Here is a 16,416-nt window from a genome sequence, read left to right on the forward strand (position 1 = left end):
CGTATTCCAATCAATCGCCGACACAAAGGCGTATTAATTAAGTGCCGCAAAACACAGAGCAACGTACTGACGGGGCCAAATTGAATTTTGCGATGCGAAACGAAAAACTGGCGGAAAAACGCACAGAAGTTCCACTCTTGCTGGGTGTTTTCTCTTGCGCTGCGGCTCGTGATACGCGTTAAGTGCAAAATTAACTCTTAAAACCCGGCGCAGAAACGGAATAGTAGACACAAACACACACACACACACAAAACCCTCCCACCTGGTAATGGCTAAATTATCCCCCGCCTCGTTGCCCGTTTCCGCCTCACAAATTCTTCGATTCCATTTCCCCTATTTAAGATAAACGTTTTTGCACCGGTTCGAGGATTTGAAAGCGATGGTATAACGAACCGAAATGGCAACGACTCTACCACTTGCCAGCTCAAACCTCACCTAACCCAGAGTAAGTTGAGTGGTTCCCGTGGTTCGACACTCGACATCACCTTCCCTCTATCTCTCTCTCTCTTTTTCCCGGGCGGCAAAGTGAAACCGTGGAAAACAAACTTTTCCACTGAAGTGATAAGAAATTTTAATACTAGGGAAAAAATGACGCTTCCCATCCGTGCGACCCCTCGCGCCATCGCGGTTTGCACGATCCGGGGTTTGTTGAAAGGTTGAACATTGAACTGTAGCGACAATCGTGCACTATTGGCACCAGTATGGGGCAGTAGCAGTCGGTAGCGGTAGTTTGCGAATGTGTTGAAAAGAAAGCGAATGAAGAAGAAAGCGGAAATCTGACTTTCTTTCGTTCGTAGAAGTAGTTAAAGTTTTTAATGACATTTGGAACGGTGGGAAGCAGTGTTCGTTCTGATGGATACTTAACTTCAATTCCCTCTGCAGCTCTGTCTGATGCGCTGTGTTTCTGTTTTAGCTCAACGAAGAGTGTTAAATAGCATTCCAGATATTTTAAAACTGTTCACTTACCCGCTTCTTCTTCTTCTTCTTCTTGGCCTTTCGCCTTCTTTTAACCAACCAGGTCTGGCGGCATCCTGCGAAACACTGCTCATGTCCGAGATGGCGGTCGTGAGCGCCCGGCCCCAGCTGCTGAACGTGGACGTCCGGTACGAGGGTACGCTGGCGGCCGATCAGCCGGAACCGCGGTCGTTCAAGTTCTTCGTGCCGCACAACGTGTCGATCGTCACCTGGCGGCTGTCCATCGCGCAGCCCTGCTTCAACTGTACGGACGTGAGCTTCCACGTGCAGGCGAGCGCCCTGCCCACGGCCCGCAACTATCTGCAGAACGCGCTCATCTGTCCGAACCAGACGGGGGACGTCAGCATCGATTTCTATCCGCACGAGGGCGCCTGGCACTACGTGGATATGGACTTTACGCGTGAAACGATGCCCACCGCCATCGGTGCGATTGTGGCCCCTGGCTACCGGGCGCCAAACGAGACGACCGAGCCGGAGGAAAGGAAACAGCAACCGGCGGCACCCACCACCGCCGGTGCACCCGAGGCACAAATGGTCGCGTACACGGTCGAGCTTATCTATCACGATACGTACGATGCAGGGGTAGGACCGACTGCTGCTGCTGCTGCTACTACAACGACTCCGTCCACCGAGGATCCAACGCCTGCCGAGAGTGGCGACGCAGCGGAGGACAGTGCGGAGGGTCCCGCGGCCGACACCAAATCGCTGCCGAACCGAAGCTTCGATCGCTACCCGGTGCTGCGCCAAACGTACCGCGAGTTCTTCATGTTCGACTACGACCTGCTGCCGGACGTGAACGGGACGGTGCCGGTGACGCTTAACCTGACCGCCGGCGTGCCGGCACTGATGAAGTTCGACGTGAACGATGTGTACGACATTGGCGGGACGCTTAGCTTTGCCGTTGCGATGCGGCAGGATCTCAAGGGCAGCTTGATCGACGCGCGCCACGAATCGACCAACGAGCATGCGAGCGTGGTGGCGGAGAAGCTGGTCGACGTGCAGGAAGAGTTTGTGCCGGAGGTGGATCTGATGACGACAACGACGACGACGACGACCACCACCACCACCACAACGGCCAGTACTACCACGAGCACCACGCCATCGAGCACTGGTGAGGCGAGCAAGGGCAAGACAGCGCCAGCCGGCAAAGCAAATCAAACGGTGATCGTGTGCCTGCGCCTGGAGGAACCGGGCATACCGACCTGGCCGGACAAGTGTGTGTACGGCCGGCACATCTACCCGGCCGCCATCGTCATCAACAACACGGACGCGGACACGAACACGGGCCTGGTGCACGTGCCGTTTCCCGAGCCGGGCAGCTGGTACGTCACGCTCGGCCTGTTCTGCCACGGCACGGAGGCGACCGCCCGCTCCACCATCATCGACAGCGTGAAAGACTTCGTGCGCTCCTACCGAGCGACACTGGCGGCGATGCGCGCCCCATGCTCGTGCGCCGACCGGCTCAGCTACTATCGCGGCTGTCTCGCGGACGACGGCTGCCTGCAGGCGCTCAACGAAACGGAAACGCTCAAGATCAAGGAGTGCATCATGGACGCCAAGTGTACCGGCGGCCGGTCGGACGAGATGGCGCGCAAGTTCGAGCAGCACCACAAGTACGCAACGGAGCAGAGCGTGCAGGGTGGCGTCGCGGACAGCACCTGCAACTCGAGCGTCGTCTTCACCATCTCGTCCAGCCCGTGCGTGGCGGGGCGCTGCGGGCGGTTCGGCCGCTGCTACCACTACATGTCGGGCGGGTTCGTGTTTTCCACCTGCCTCTGTCTGCGCAACTATCGCGGCTGGGACTGTACGGAGGATTCGCAGGTACCGTCCAGTGCCTCGATCCTGCTCGCCTCGCTCATGCTGACGCTGTCCAATCTGCTGTTTCTGCCGAGCATCTTTTACGCGGTCAAGCGCGGCTACCACAGCGAAGCGATCATCTACTTCTTCGCGATGTTCTTCTCCGCGTTCTACCATGCGTGCGATTCGGGCGAGGAAGAGTTTAGCTTCTGTCTGGTGAAGATCGGCGTGCTGCAGTTTTGCGACTTCTACTGCGGGCTGCTCGCGATCTGGGTGACGCTGATCGCGATGTCCAACATCCGGCACCAGCTCGTGTCGCTGCTGCACATGCTCGGTGCGATCCTGCTCGCGTTCGGCACCGAGCTGAACAAGCAGTCGCTGTGGGTGTTTCTGGCGCCCGCCCTCACCGGCATCTGTCTCATCTCGGTCAGCTGGGGGCTGCGGTGCCGCAAGACGAAGCGCTGCTTCCCGGCCCGCAGCTACCTGGCCCTCTACCTGCCGATCGGCAGCGTGCTGGTGATGGTGGGCCTGGTCTGCTTCGCCTTTCTGCAGACCAAGCAGAACTACCACATCGTCCACTCGATCTGGCACATGGTGATGGCGCTCAGCATTCTCTGCCTGCTGCCGGACCGCAAAACGTTCCACCCGAAGTGCTAGCATACGGTGCGCATCTACCTGCTCAACTCGGGCTCACCCTCCACCTCCACCCAGTCGTCGTCCGGCTCGATGTCGACGTCCTCGACGACGTCCTCCTGCTCGACCGTGGCGGCGGTGGCCGCCAGCACCACTACCAGCTCCGTCGCCACCACCGCCACCTCGGCTGTGATATCCCAGGCGTCCCCGGTGGCAGCGCCCTGCACAGTGGCCACGATTACGGACGGACAGGGGGCGATCGTACACCGCGAACGGGCAGCACCGGGACACGAAGGGCCAGTGGAAGCACTAGCGCCATAAATGGCCCGCTCGCTCAACCTTCTGCACCTTTCCCCCACGGTCACACGCCCTGCACACGCCAGTAGTAGTAGTTAGAGAGTAACACCGAGCACCACCACAACCCGATCGATGTTGATGTCCTGCACCCCTCCTTCTCAAATTGTGGCCGCAGATACTAGTTAGATGGATTAGCTCAATGGGCAGCGTGGGGGGGGGGAAGGGAACGGAACGACTCAGGACTTCCTGGTCCAGAACGCCCCTCCTTCCCGGTGTCTTCTCGATATGATGTGTGTGTGTGTGTGTGATTTGTTATCTCGTGTCTCTGTCTGCATAGGTCTATGTATGTACGTGTAGGTGTATGTGTGTATGTATGTGTGTGCGTGTGCGTATCTGTGCTTGAAAGATTAAAGGGCGCTTCCGGCGTAGGGCGCTGCGGTGGATGTGTTTTAGAGCTCGTGTCGTCCACATTCCGGCATATGGTTGGCGCGATGGTTGCGGCACTTTCGTCCCATTTCCTCAATCGAATGCTGTAGAACGGAAGAGAGAAACTATTGGTAGAGATCGATTACACTAGGAGCAAGAGGAGGAAATGTTCTAATACTCACACTGCACACACACACACAAGAAACGCCATATAGATATATATTTGAGGGTGCCAGATTTACACCGTTCGATCGACCATTGTTTGATAAATTCATACGTGCCTTGCTGTTGTAGTGGAAGCGGAACCCGAGCAAAAAGAGAACAAAAAAAGCAACGACCCTCCCCGACCAGACAGTTGCAGTTACGACAAGTTCGAAACTCGCCCCGGAAACAGTGGACAGCGCTGCTGGCGGGATATGGGTGCGAAGGGACGAGGGTTTTGTGAAGCTTTTACTCCTTCAACTTTCTCGTGTCATGTTGTTGTTGTTGTTGTTGTGCACAGCCCAATCTGCGCGGGTGTTTTTGTATTTCCTCTTTGCGTTTCAACCAAACGATACGATGCACATCCGTTTTTCACTCCCGTACACACTCACACACACACACCCTCCAAAACACAGTCACCAAATATCCGGTTTTTTGCACCACTCACTGTTAGGGAACGAACGCGAAGCGGCAGAAACTAAACCTGCAAACAAGAGAGATAAGAATTATTGTAAAAACATTGCAAAAACCAAACGAAGAAGCGGATTAATTAATGTAACTTTACCCCGTAGTAGTGCGCCGGTAGCGAGAGGAACTAGAGAAAGAGAGTAAGATTATAATTACTATTTACCACAACAGCCATCCCCTGGCGAACGTAAGAACGAAAAAAGTGAAACAAACTCTTAAACATTTTACACCTCCAAAAGCAAATGAAATAGATGTTTGATACCAAAAAAAATAAAAAATAAAAAATAAAAACAAAAGCTCAAATAACCCTAAACCAGAGCAAAGTAGTTAGAGTACGCGCGAAACTGCAAGCAACTTCTTATCACAGCAACAACCACAACAACTCTTTTTGTCGCACGGTATCGTACACTTATATGTTTGTTTGTTTTTGTATAAGTAATAGAAGCAAACTGGCTAAGGCAATGCACATCACTTCAATGTATGGCGCCGCAAAGGGTTGTAATAGAAAGCCCTTGCGCAAGAGAGAACAGGATAGGCACGCGGAACGCGCATAACTAGCATGTACAACATGCCAATAGGAACACATTTATGATCAGCATTAGGCAGTGCTGTGGAAGTACACACCGGTTCTCATTTACTGGAAGAAAAAAAGACAGACTTTGATGGCATATTTTTCTACCACTGTAATACGACTACTACCACAGCGTGATCGAACACTGTTACCAAGCGCGCGGAAAGGTGGGATTATGAATCCGCACCGGTTTTCTTGTATAAACGAACTATTATTTTCTTTTATCTTAATTAAAAAAAGTACGAACTTTCGTCCGAGAGCAAAATGAAAAGCAATGGTAAAGACTGCAACCCTCCAACAAACGTGTGTGTGTGTTTGTGTGTTTAACGCTACTCGGCAGTATATAGGGTTTTCCAATAGGGTTCTCATAGTTGTGGGACTCTTCCTTGACTCTTTCTTATAAGAAGGGAACTTCATATGAAGGAAATTGGACTCTATGGCACCCTTTTTGGACAGGCTCCTTGGAGATTCCGATTGGATTTGTCCAACAAGGGTGCTACAGAGTCTAATTCACGAAAGAAAGAGGTAATAACGTGTCACACAGCTATGAGAACTCCCGGAAAACCCTGTAACGTTCGGCATCGGCCCACGTGGACGAACCACTGCGCCACGTGTGCCATACACTACGTTGCGAAGTACGAAGAGTGCTTTTTTTATTTTTACTTCTTACTTACACAGTGGGAAAACAAACAAACAAACAAATGAAAAACCAAAGCTAATAACGCCTGTTCCGGACCCCCGGAACACACCCCGGAACACACCCTAGGATACGAATGTAAAAATGATCGGATAGAAAAGGGAATTTTTCACCTAGACCTACGTCGTTCTTTAACATAAAATAAGGAAACAAACACAAAAACACGATAAATCTTTGCACAGAAACAGTATCAAACAGTACACAAACGGACGCGAGCGCGCGCGCAGGAAAAGGATATTAGTAAGCGTGACACTCTTGCGTGGAGTGCGGCGCACTGGCACGGTAAAAAAAAAGTTGTAGAAAAGTTGACGAAAAGGGATCGTGTTTGTAATCGATGGAGAGAAATAATGCAGCAGCAGCGACAACAACAAAAAAAAACTCTATGTGTAATAGCAACAAAGATCTAATAAACGTTTTCTAAAAAAACAACTATCTTTAAACTGCGTGACCTTCGAACGCAACTCTGGCTTTCTGAAGCGCGTGTGATACATCACAATACATGATACGCGATAAACGAGTTTTGTGTTTCTTTCTACACACTACAGAAGTATTTCCCACCGGCAAACGGGTAAAGGGTGGCGATAGAGAGAGAGACAGTGTGTGCGTGATTTAGACTTTTATTCAATTTTGATTTCCAACCTGATTCGCGCGCAGGAAACGAACGCATTTGGGGTAGTATGCATTTGTTGCAGCTACCGGGGAACCGAGCGGGAGGAGCAAAACCAATTGGTGTAAGGACTAAACATACCGCAACCGAGTTCCCTACAGTGTTGGCTTACACAGCTATCGTACCTTTTTGGGGCAAAGAAACAAACAATTTTTCCACACTTCCTAATACAACAATATCTTTTAACGTTTCTTTGTTTGTGCCTTTAACGTGTGTCTTCGTTCGTTTTTTTTTTGTTTTTGTTTGCCCGGTACTTGCTGATAACATCCGCCCCCTCCCCCTCCCCCTCCCCCCCTAGAGAGTGTGTGATCGCAATTTAATAAATTTAATTTTAATATTCGCTTCAATGCGCGGCCTACTTACTTGGAAGTTTATGGTACTGGATTCTTTTTCTAGTTGTTTTTCTTCTTCTTCTTCTTCTTCTGATTTTTGTTACTAGTTCAACCAACCATCGTTGAGTTTACATGTTCGAGTCTACGGCGCTAGATTATTCTTCAAGCACTGTTTTTTTATCTTCTTCTTCTTTATACTACAATCCAATCAAAAACTGTTTTCTCCGTTTTCTGCTCGTCATTAACATGAAAGTTTTGTGTCTCACCTAGTGCGTTAGAAGATCTGAAAAATCTAATACTTTACTTTATACTACAATATCACTAGCACTACTACGAGAGCTCTGTATCTTCAACTCTGTTTCACAACATTGGAAACTCAACTGTTAGTGCTCAAGCCGTCTCGTTTGCTTCCGACTCTTCCCCTTTTGTTCACCCTTTACTCTCTCGTCTCACAGTCGTTCGGTTTTGTTTTCTTTTAGAATCACAAATCTATTCGCCCCTTTCGACTACTGCCCCTCACTCTACAATCAAATGAACCGGAATGCTACATGTAGTAGCAACTCACCTTTTTCGTTTGTGAGTGTACACGATGGCAGGGCGGTATTGTCATGCCCGCGTTCGCGTCTGTAAATTTGTGCTCCACTGTACTGATATATCTGCCATCTGTTCCTTTGCACACTGCTGCACACGACCCACGCCTCCCCCCTTTGTATAGCCCCTATCTAATTGTTTGAATGAGATTTCTTTTACTCCTTTCCCCTTTTTTGTTTGTCTTTTAAGGAATCACAGCTGAATCAAATGATTTGTTCATTTATCTTCTTCACTTTTTTGTGTGTGTGTTTTTTTTTTGCTTCTAAACGTTTGCTCGTCCGGATCGTTGTCTTCGTTGCCCGATATAATAGTTTATCGCGTACCCTTGCGCCTATTTTACTACTACTACCCTAAATAGTGTTTGTATGTGTGTTTGTGTGTGCCATTCCTTTCGAGCATTAAGGCAAATTTGTAGAGAAAGAGAAACAAACAAACTGGCTCACTAACAAGACGAAAATTGTGATGTAAAAAGCTGTTATAAATACAAAAAATGCACTATACGATAAAATTTGACTCACTGTGGTAACGCAACTACTGCTACTATAGCAAATACGGAGCTATGCACACACTTAATTGAAGAAAGAAAGAGAAAAATGCTAAAACTAAATCTATCGGGTACACAACAGAGACCGGTTGTGTGCCGATCGCGTGCCAGTCTAAGGAGGAGAGAAGCTACGGCAGCTTTGTTCGTGTGTTCCTAGTTTCAAATTTAACACATTCCCATTAACGTGACTGTGACAATAGAAGCGCCGCCAGTAATTAAATTATCCTATTATGAGTTGATGCTAGCAGAAAAAGGACCCCCACCGCCTGGGCAAACCGCGCTTGCACAATTTGTGGCGGTGATCGTCGGAGCCTGTTGCGTACCAGGATCATCCTACCAAGTACAATTACGGTTATTTAAAATTTCTGTAAGGACGTTTTCTTTGTTTATTATTGGAAGGCGAAGCTTAGCTAATTTCAAATCGTCTTTTCAATTCGCATTATACTTGACTTGATGAGAGGAAGCGCGTCAGCAGACTTAACGTTTTTTTGTTGTCTATGTATGTAAATAATGCTCCATAAACTGGCCCTTTTTGCAAGTGTGTCGCCCCTTCTCCTTCTGCCTTTTTCTACTTATTAACTAAGCAGCTCTACTGCTGCGTTCACGTGTTCCAGTACCACCGCGGGATGGGAACGCAAATACGGTGCCGAAGTTAGTCAGTGGGCGGTTTGGTGCGTTTGTGTGTGTGCTGGTGTGTTTGTGCCATTGCTTTACAGTCTAAATGAGATTCTGGGTGTGTCGTTGAAATGGCTGTGCGTTTCGAGCTTGTAACTGTGCATATTAAAGAGAGTATAAGACGCGCCCGCGATCCTTCTTCCGGTACGGCGTTCCTTCCTGTCATGTCCGCTTGTAGAGATTGCTCATCGTTCGGTGGATAGTAGTAGTAGTAGTAGTAGTAGTGGTAGTAGTGTCCCCTCTTTGTCACCCACACACATACACATACACACAGACAGACAGATCACCAGATTGACAGGAACTGGCGATAGCGTCGCCGCGACCGGCCCGATGGCGGTATGGCCGCCCGTTTACGGCATCATTGACACTTTTTGCGCTGCTGCAGCTTCAGCTGGCCAACGGTGAACCGTTTCTCCGGCCCGCTGCACACGATCGAGCCATTGGTGATGTAGTCGTACGCGGTGCGCAGTTCGCTCGCCTGCAGCTGATGCTGGGAGATCATGCCCCGCAGGGCGCACAGGTCTTTGGTGTAGGAGTAGAAGAACAGTGGATGGTGCCGGCGCCGTACCTTCACCCGATCCGCCACGATGCCGGTCAGGTAGACGTCCTCCAGGTGGAAGATCGGTGTCGACAGGCTCGCCCGGTACAGCAGCCGGGCCGTCTCGAGGTTCATCAGATACGCCGTGCCGGACAGATAGTTTGGGTACACATCCTTGTCGTACATGTACGTCGGGGAGTACCTGTAACGATCGACCACGAAGCAACACACACACACGGGCGCGGTTAGAAAGCAACTGTTTGCTCGTACCTACTTGGTGACGTAGCACACACCACGACACGTACCACTTGCTGCTGGTATCGCCGATCGGTTTCGCCTCGCAGAAGAGAAACCCGGTCAGCAGGTGCCTGCCCACGGTGAGACGGTTTTTGGGTGACTTCACCGCCACCGTGTTGGTGTCGTAGAAAGATATGGCCGCTTTGTATAGGGGGACCGTACCGCCAAGCAGAACGTGCAGCAGGTTCGGTACGTTGACAAACGTGTCATCATCACACTTCATGATAAATTTTACTGAAACAAAAACAAAAAGAAGATGGCACAGAAACACCGGTTGACCGGTTGCCGGTTAGTGCTGGAACCGAACGGTCAGAATGAACCATCACCCCCACATGCATGTGCGTCTAAAACCAAAGCACGAAACACCAAAACCGATGATACCCAAATTGCCAACCGTTGCCTTCCGCAGATACCGTTCAATTCAACCGCAACCGTTTGCCATCCGCACCAAAGCATTGCTGTAAAGGGGGAAGAAAAACGTATGCAAACTGGAAAAAATGGTCTTACAAATTGCGAATCAGTCGGACTGTTCACCACCAGCAGGGCGGCGAGTTCGTTGAGCGTTTCCACCGCGATGTACTTGCTGGTACGGACCGTGCCCTGGTCGCGCTCCTTAAACCACTCCAGCACCAGATCCGTCACGTTGAACTCGACAAAGTCGCCCAAACCTTTCGGGACGGTGCGCTGGAAGCGCTCCAGCACACCACCCGCCTTGCCGGTCCTGCCCACGGTGAAGATGACTTCGCGCTTATCCAGCTTATCGGTCGAGCCGGCGACTCCTCCGTCCGCGCGCATGCTGTTGCTCTTCAGCCATTCCTCGCCGCGCACGTACACCATCAGCTTGGCGTGCAGGTCGCCGGTGAAGTCACGCGTTTCCAGCTTAAACTGTAGGTACTGCTTCCGGTCGCCGAGCGGACGGCGGTCCTGCTCTGGAGCCTCTGCCAAGCGGTCCATCAAGCGGAGACCGAAATCAAAGGAAAGAGCCACACAAACACACATACACACACACATACAAACAGACACACACACACACACACACACACACATACACACCATATTAGCACGGGGTACCATCGTTATGCGAACGGGTTGACGACGACCTTGTCCATTCTGCCACCGCCGTTGATTGTTGCCAACCGCATTGCACGACGGAAAAGCAAACCGGGACCGTTTTCGAACACTCGAATCATTGTAAACGCATTGTACACTTAAAGCTAAAGCCCACGCTTGCCGGCAAAAGGTTTACCAGCCCCCCTTCTGCCACCTGCAGCACTCACCTTTGCCATCACAGTTGTTGGTAACCCACTTCAGCATCATGATCGTCTTCAGCGTCAGGTTGTTGTAACTATCTATAAAGCTCTCCTGTATAATATCACCGTACACTTCGCTTTCGTTCACGAGGCGCAGCTGCAGCTCGTCCACCTGCTCGTTGCCGGGCGGGTTGAACGCGGGATCAACGTCCGCCCCGCTGGGAAACAGTGAGGAATGGGATGGGCCTGTCGCATCAGCCGACGGCTCGCCGCCGACCACTGGCCCGTCCGTGGCCTGCGACACGGGCCGCCTCGTGTCACTTTCGCTGTCTGCCGGCGGGTAGGCCGCTGATCTCTGCCGCTGCTGAACGTAGTCCGCTTCGGATTGACCGACGAGAAACACGAGCTTAACGTTAAATGCCTTTCCCGCGAGACTGCTGCTGCTGCTTCCGCCATTCCCGTCACTGTGACTAGAAGAGTTCGGTTTCGCGTGACCGTCCTGCTGCAAAATGGGAGAAGAGAAGAAGTGTAGATGCACATTCACACCATTTACTCCCGTTTTTTAGGGAGCACCGAACCCGAACCCAACCCCAGAGCCAAACACACTTACATTCTCTGCGATGGTGGTTGTGGCGGGCGCACTGTCATCACCGTCCGACACGCGCCACATGTACTCCTGCAGCTCCTGCGCTACCAGCTTTTCCTTCGGCTCGAGATATTCGCCGCGCATGCGCTCGTGCAGCCGGGCGAACTGATCGTAATTAAACTCCCGCACTCTGCCCCACGTTTCGCGGATCGCCTGGCGGGCTTCGAAGTTGCGGGCGGACGAGCAGACCACGATCAGCAGAAACACTTTCCCGCTTTCCTCCACCAGCCCGGACCGCTCCTCGGTGGTGCACACGTTCAGCGGATCGATCAGCGTCGTGTTTTCCTCCGGCAGCACGTAGTCGACCGTCGCCCGGGACGTGTTCAATCCCCAGCCGGCGATCGTACCTGTGGGCAATACAGTGGCAAAGTGTACAAAAGCACCCAAAAATCGTGAGAACACAGCGGATGAGATGGCACCGATATACGATGGTTGAATGCCGCAACTAATGGCCGCGCAACGGCATTCAACCCAATTTCAACCAACGCTAAACGGCTACTGGCTCGATTTTTCGCGCGCCAATAAAAATTAACCCCCCTTTTGGTCGAAACCAGAAAAATACGGAGGGTCCGTAGCCGGAGAGGCTTCGCGGCTCAATTGAAACGAGTGTGCAACCCCAGCTTTGCCCTCCCAAAATCTGCCCTCGTACCTCGCCTCGTCCAAAACCGAGTGCAAAATCCCTGGCCTCGTGCAGCACACCACCACCACCACATCATCATCTTCTCATCCACGCTCGATCTCGATTCTCCCTTTTTCGTTCCCTTCGCACAGCAACGCAGATGCAACGAGCGTGGGGAGAGAACAGCAGCAAGCACCAACCAAACAACACCACGCTCGATCCTCTCGGGAGAGAAGATCCTCGCGGCACGGGTGCCCGACCGCGGGACATCAAGACGACCCATTCGCTCTCGTTTTCTCTTTCCCTCTTCGAGTGTTGTGGTGCTGTTGATCCTCCCACTGCGCTGCTATGAAGCGTTCGGGAACGATATCGGACGGGGGATGGAACGGGCACCACCATCACCACCACCGCTGCTACACCGCCGTCACTAGCGTGTGCTCGATACAATCTAATTATCCCCCATCTGAGAAGAATTCCTTCCCCGCTCTCCACCTTCTCCTTGTGCCAAACACACCCTTCCCCTTTGCTGGCCCTCTCGGGGGCATGGTGGCGCATGGTTTTGACGAATTAAATTGATCGTGCAGCAGCAGCAGCAAGCAAGGGGTGAGGAGCGGATGGCTCCATGCCCGATGATGGTGCAGCAACCTTGGACCCGTTGTGTTGCTGCTGTGCTTTGGTGCTCTGGTGAGTTTGTTTTCTTCATCACATCATCAAATGCGGTCATTTGACCCCACAGCAGCAGCACCAGCAGCAGCTCATGCGCATCAACGGTACCATGCAAGTCCGGCACCTCGCACCCCAGGGGGGGATGCAATGATCATACACGCCTTCGTGTCGAACTGTCGTCGACGTGACGCCAATGTGTCAGTCGTTTTTGTTCCGTTGTTTTTTTTTTTACCGCGCGCCGCATTCTTCGTTCGTCGCCAGCAAGACTCTGCCCCACCCGAGCACGCCCTGGACAACACCGAGTGAATCGGTGCTGCTCAAATCAGTGTAGTGCACAATGGTATCAATAAAATTAAAAAGCTTTAAATTGATTCCAATCAACGCCATTGCCGGTAAGGGGAAGGAAAATATTGACCTCTTCTGTCGCGAACATGTCACACCCATCATGCAGCGAGCGGTAACCGTAGCGATGGAATCCGCCCGCTTCTGGAGAACGCACACGGTGCGTTCTTCCACCGCAGCCCGGTCGAAGCGATGGCGATGCGTATACGCATCAATTCTAATCGCGCACGAATGCGTGCGTTCCTTTTATGCTGGGATGGGGATTGCCCAGCAGGAAGCTTTTGCTAGCAAGTGTGGCTGTTCGGAACTTCAACAAAAAAAAACGGAAAGAAACGTCATAACGCGTGTCGCTATTTCGGGGTAGAGACGATCTTCATTCATGCCCACACAGGGGCGTTTGGGGACGCCAACGGAGATGGGAGGTGGCAATAGATTCATTGATAGACTCGCGATCGAAGCTCGTGTAATGATGATTGGGGCGAGGTGGTTGATGGGGCCCCTCATCGGCTGTTTGTGCGGAGCCAATGCAAGCAAACGAACCCGCGAACGCCCATGGCGGTTGCTCATAGAGATAGAACGCCGTCCCCGCGGCACGAGCGACACTTTCGGGACTCCGTGTCAATTGGGGCGATGGTACTACTAATCGGGCGCGTTGGCAATGATTTGAGGGAGCGCAGTATCGTCAACGAAGTGGTTTCTAATTCATTTGTTTGATGGCACTTCCTGTGGGCACGCGCACGGTGCGGAAAAGACTACAAACACGGGCATTCCCACTACCTCGCTCTCTAGCATAGCTAAATGAAGCCAATCAATAATCGTTTGCCCGATGGGAGAGTAGCTTTTTTTGGGGGGGGAGGTGTGGGTTGGGTCGTGCTATATATAGACCCCCCCGACAGCGATCGATCTGCGGGAAGGACAAAAGGACGTTTCACATTAAAATTGGATGCTGAATGAGGGTGACAATGAATGGAGAACCACAATGTGAAAGCCATTGGATACATTGTCTCAGTCGCTGTGCTGCTGCTCGATTCGATGGCAAATCTCAATCGCAGCACTTCGTACTAGTTCCATTAAGCGTCTACTTTACACGATATAGATAAGATTTTCCCGATACAACGGTGACTTTTGGTGAACCATTTTAACCTCTGTTGCCTACCCCGGGTACAGCCGGACCACAAGTACGGCCGATATTTTGGACCACTTTTCCACGGTCGCTAAAAATGTGCGCAAGTGTCTTCTTCCCCCTGCCTGTGCTCCGAACCTTCCCATGCCCAAGCTAATTCGGAACATGCTCGTATTTCGCCAATTGAGTCAATTGAAATTCGTTGAATTCAATTCGCATTTTTTTTTGTTTCTCTCGCTTACTCCCAAATGAGCGTTCGAATGCTGATTTTTGTCTTTCCTACATTGTCTTTTCCGTACGTGCAGCAAGTGGCCAGCGCTCAGAACACTGAAGACTTATGGGGGCACCGTGATGTGTACAAACAGGCCCCGTGGCTTGCCGATGATGCGGATGGAACCGGGAGAGGTGTGGACTTCACATTTGCATAATCAAAGCTTGCAAATGTCGAACCGTCTAGCCAAAACATAACATTCACCTCGATCGCCCGGCCCGGCCTAATCGAAGCACGCGAGAGGGTAATGGCCGGCAGTGTGTTTCATCGGCCAGTTGGCCACGAAAGCGCATGCCACACGATCGAACAATCCCTCACTCCCCCCTCACGGCAATGTCAATGATTTTCTCAATCAGCATTCGAGGCCAAAGTAATATTGGAGATAGCGCGGGCGAAGCAGCGAAAACGCTGCGGTGCCATCGATAATTCGGGCGCAGGTCTTGCCCACACTTGCCAATTCGTGCAAAAATTCGTTCCTTGTGCAACGAGAACCAATAATGGTGGTGGACATTCAGTGCAGGGCGGGGGGAGGGAGTGTGCATGCAAACGCGTAAATCGTACTCACCTACACGACCCCGGTCGTTGCCGGTGGAGATGATGTTCATGAAGACGGTGCACATGATGAGCGCCGAAAAGCACAGGCCAAGGAATATTTTCATGCAGAAACCACCGCCATTGTGGGGCGCCGGTGGCGTAATGTCGTACAATCGCTCGTGCTTCCGGACCGTCTCATCCAGCAGGGTGGTACTTTCGGTGTCGTTGCTCGCCGAACTGTTACTGCCACCGTCGATGTCTTGAAACCGGCGATACACGTCGCCATTGCCTGCGCCGGTACCGATGTCGACGGTACTGCCGAATCGTTCGTTCCAATCCACCTGCACCACGCCGCTTTGTGCGTACATTATTTCTGCAAGATATTATCACCTTCATTAGCATGATCGTAAGGCAGAGTGGTTGCGCGTGGTCGAACCATACGAACGCGGCCCTTGCGACACAAATGGCCACGGGACCTTCGGATTGTGCGGCGAGCGAGTATGGAGGAGAGAGAGAGAGAGAGAGGGAGAGAGAAAGGTGTGCATTGCATCATTTGCCACTTACCCGTTGCCGTCCACCAAGCCGACGTAGAACGAAAGGACACTCCAGAACGATCTGATGAAGCTTTAGCATCGGCAGCATCGGAAACCCACCAGAAAATCACTCATACTGAGATAAGCAGAGAGTGGGCGCGATTGTTGGTGAATGTCCTCTGCCTATGCGTACATTTCATCGAAACACGGAGGAGTTTATGCTGTACATGGAAGGAGAAAACTGTTACTAATACATTGCGGGATTTTTAACACACTTTGTACGAAAACTATTCCGCCTGCAACACTTTCAATAGGATTTAAATTCTCTTATCGGGATGCATTGTCATAAGTATGAACATTTTCATCTCGTTTCTCGTTCTTGCCCACCAGGTGCCATCTATGGATATGTTAAAAATTTCTATTGTGTGTGCTTCTATCGACCGATAAGGGGAAGCAAATCAATTTCTACACACTTTTTATAAACTTTTGTAAGCTAAAATCCATTTTATAGTGCTTAAATTCACCTTTTTCGTTCCGAGGAAAGTTGCTGTTTTGGCCGACAACTTCGTTTGTTTTGACAGAAGCCGAAATGCGTCAACTGTCAAAAGGGGGTTTTGCATGAAATTCCCAATAGGGGCAACGCACTATGGGCATCCATAATGGGATCGAGCGTATTTTGGTCAAAATTATTTGTTCCCTACTTTCTGAACGTAGGATAAGCGT

At 51.2% G+C, this 16,416-nt stretch overlaps 2 protein-coding genes across 12 annotated transcripts in view; one reads left to right on the forward strand and one right to left on the reverse strand.

Annotated features, from left to right (window-relative positions):
* LOC120898206 overlaps window positions 1-6,494 on the forward strand; it is a 76,917-nt gene extending 70,423 nt beyond the window's left edge. For all 9 annotated transcript variants that reach the window (XM_040303738.1, XM_040303737.1, XM_040303742.1 and 6 more), the window contains one exon: window positions 1,019-6,494. In XM_040303738.1, coding sequence (XP_040159672.1) covers window positions 1,019-3,429 — 2,411 coding nt within the window. In that variant the 3' untranslated portion in view covers window positions 3,430-6,494. The remainder of the gene's footprint in view (window positions 1-1,018) is intronic.
* Window positions 6,495-6,666: 172 nt separating this feature from the next.
* Window positions 6,667-16,320, reverse strand: LOC120898208. 3 transcript variants are annotated; one of them, XM_040303748.1, is made up of 7 exons: window positions 16,218-16,319; window positions 15,725-15,914; window positions 15,192-15,533; window positions 11,570-11,952; window positions 10,987-11,461; window positions 9,718-9,943; window positions 6,667-9,614 (listed from the first exon to the last, which is right to left on the reverse strand). In XM_040303748.1, exons 3-7 carry the CDS (start codon window positions 15,526-15,528, stop codon window positions 9,233-9,235), a joined length of 1,803 nt encoding a protein of 600 aa, XP_040159682.1. In that variant the 5' UTR covers window positions 15,529-15,533; window positions 15,725-15,914; window positions 16,218-16,319; the 3' UTR covers window positions 6,667-9,232. The 3 variants fall into 3 exon arrangements, with proteins under 3 accessions (XP_040159682.1, XP_040159681.1, XP_040159680.1); XM_040303747.1 differs by lacking the exon at window positions 6,667-9,614 and having other exon boundaries at window positions 9,911-10,647; window positions 10,987-11,458; window positions 16,218-16,320; XM_040303746.1 differs by lacking the exon at window positions 6,667-9,614 and having other exon boundaries at window positions 9,911-10,647; window positions 16,218-16,320.
* Window positions 16,321-16,416: the final 96 nt, after the last annotated feature.

This window comes from Anopheles arabiensis, chromosome 2 (genome assembly GCF_016920715.1).
Source record: "Anopheles arabiensis isolate DONGOLA chromosome 2, AaraD3, whole genome shotgun sequence".
Taxonomy (NCBI): domain Eukaryota; kingdom Metazoa; phylum Arthropoda; class Insecta; order Diptera; family Culicidae; genus Anopheles; species Anopheles arabiensis.

Coding starts and splice junctions, on each gene's coding strand:
- LOC120898208 (XM_040303746.1), bottom strand. CDS start 15,528: ATGTACGCACAAAGCGGCGTGGTGCAGGTGGATTGGAACGAACGATTC. Junction 11,953..15,191: donor CAACGACCGGGGTCGTGTAG/GTGAGTACGATT, acceptor TATTGCCCACAG/GTACGATCGCCGGCTGGGGA. Junction 11,462..11,569: donor CAACCACCATCGCAGAGAAT/GTAAGTGTGTTT, acceptor CCCATTTTGCAG/CAGGACGGTCACGCGAAACC.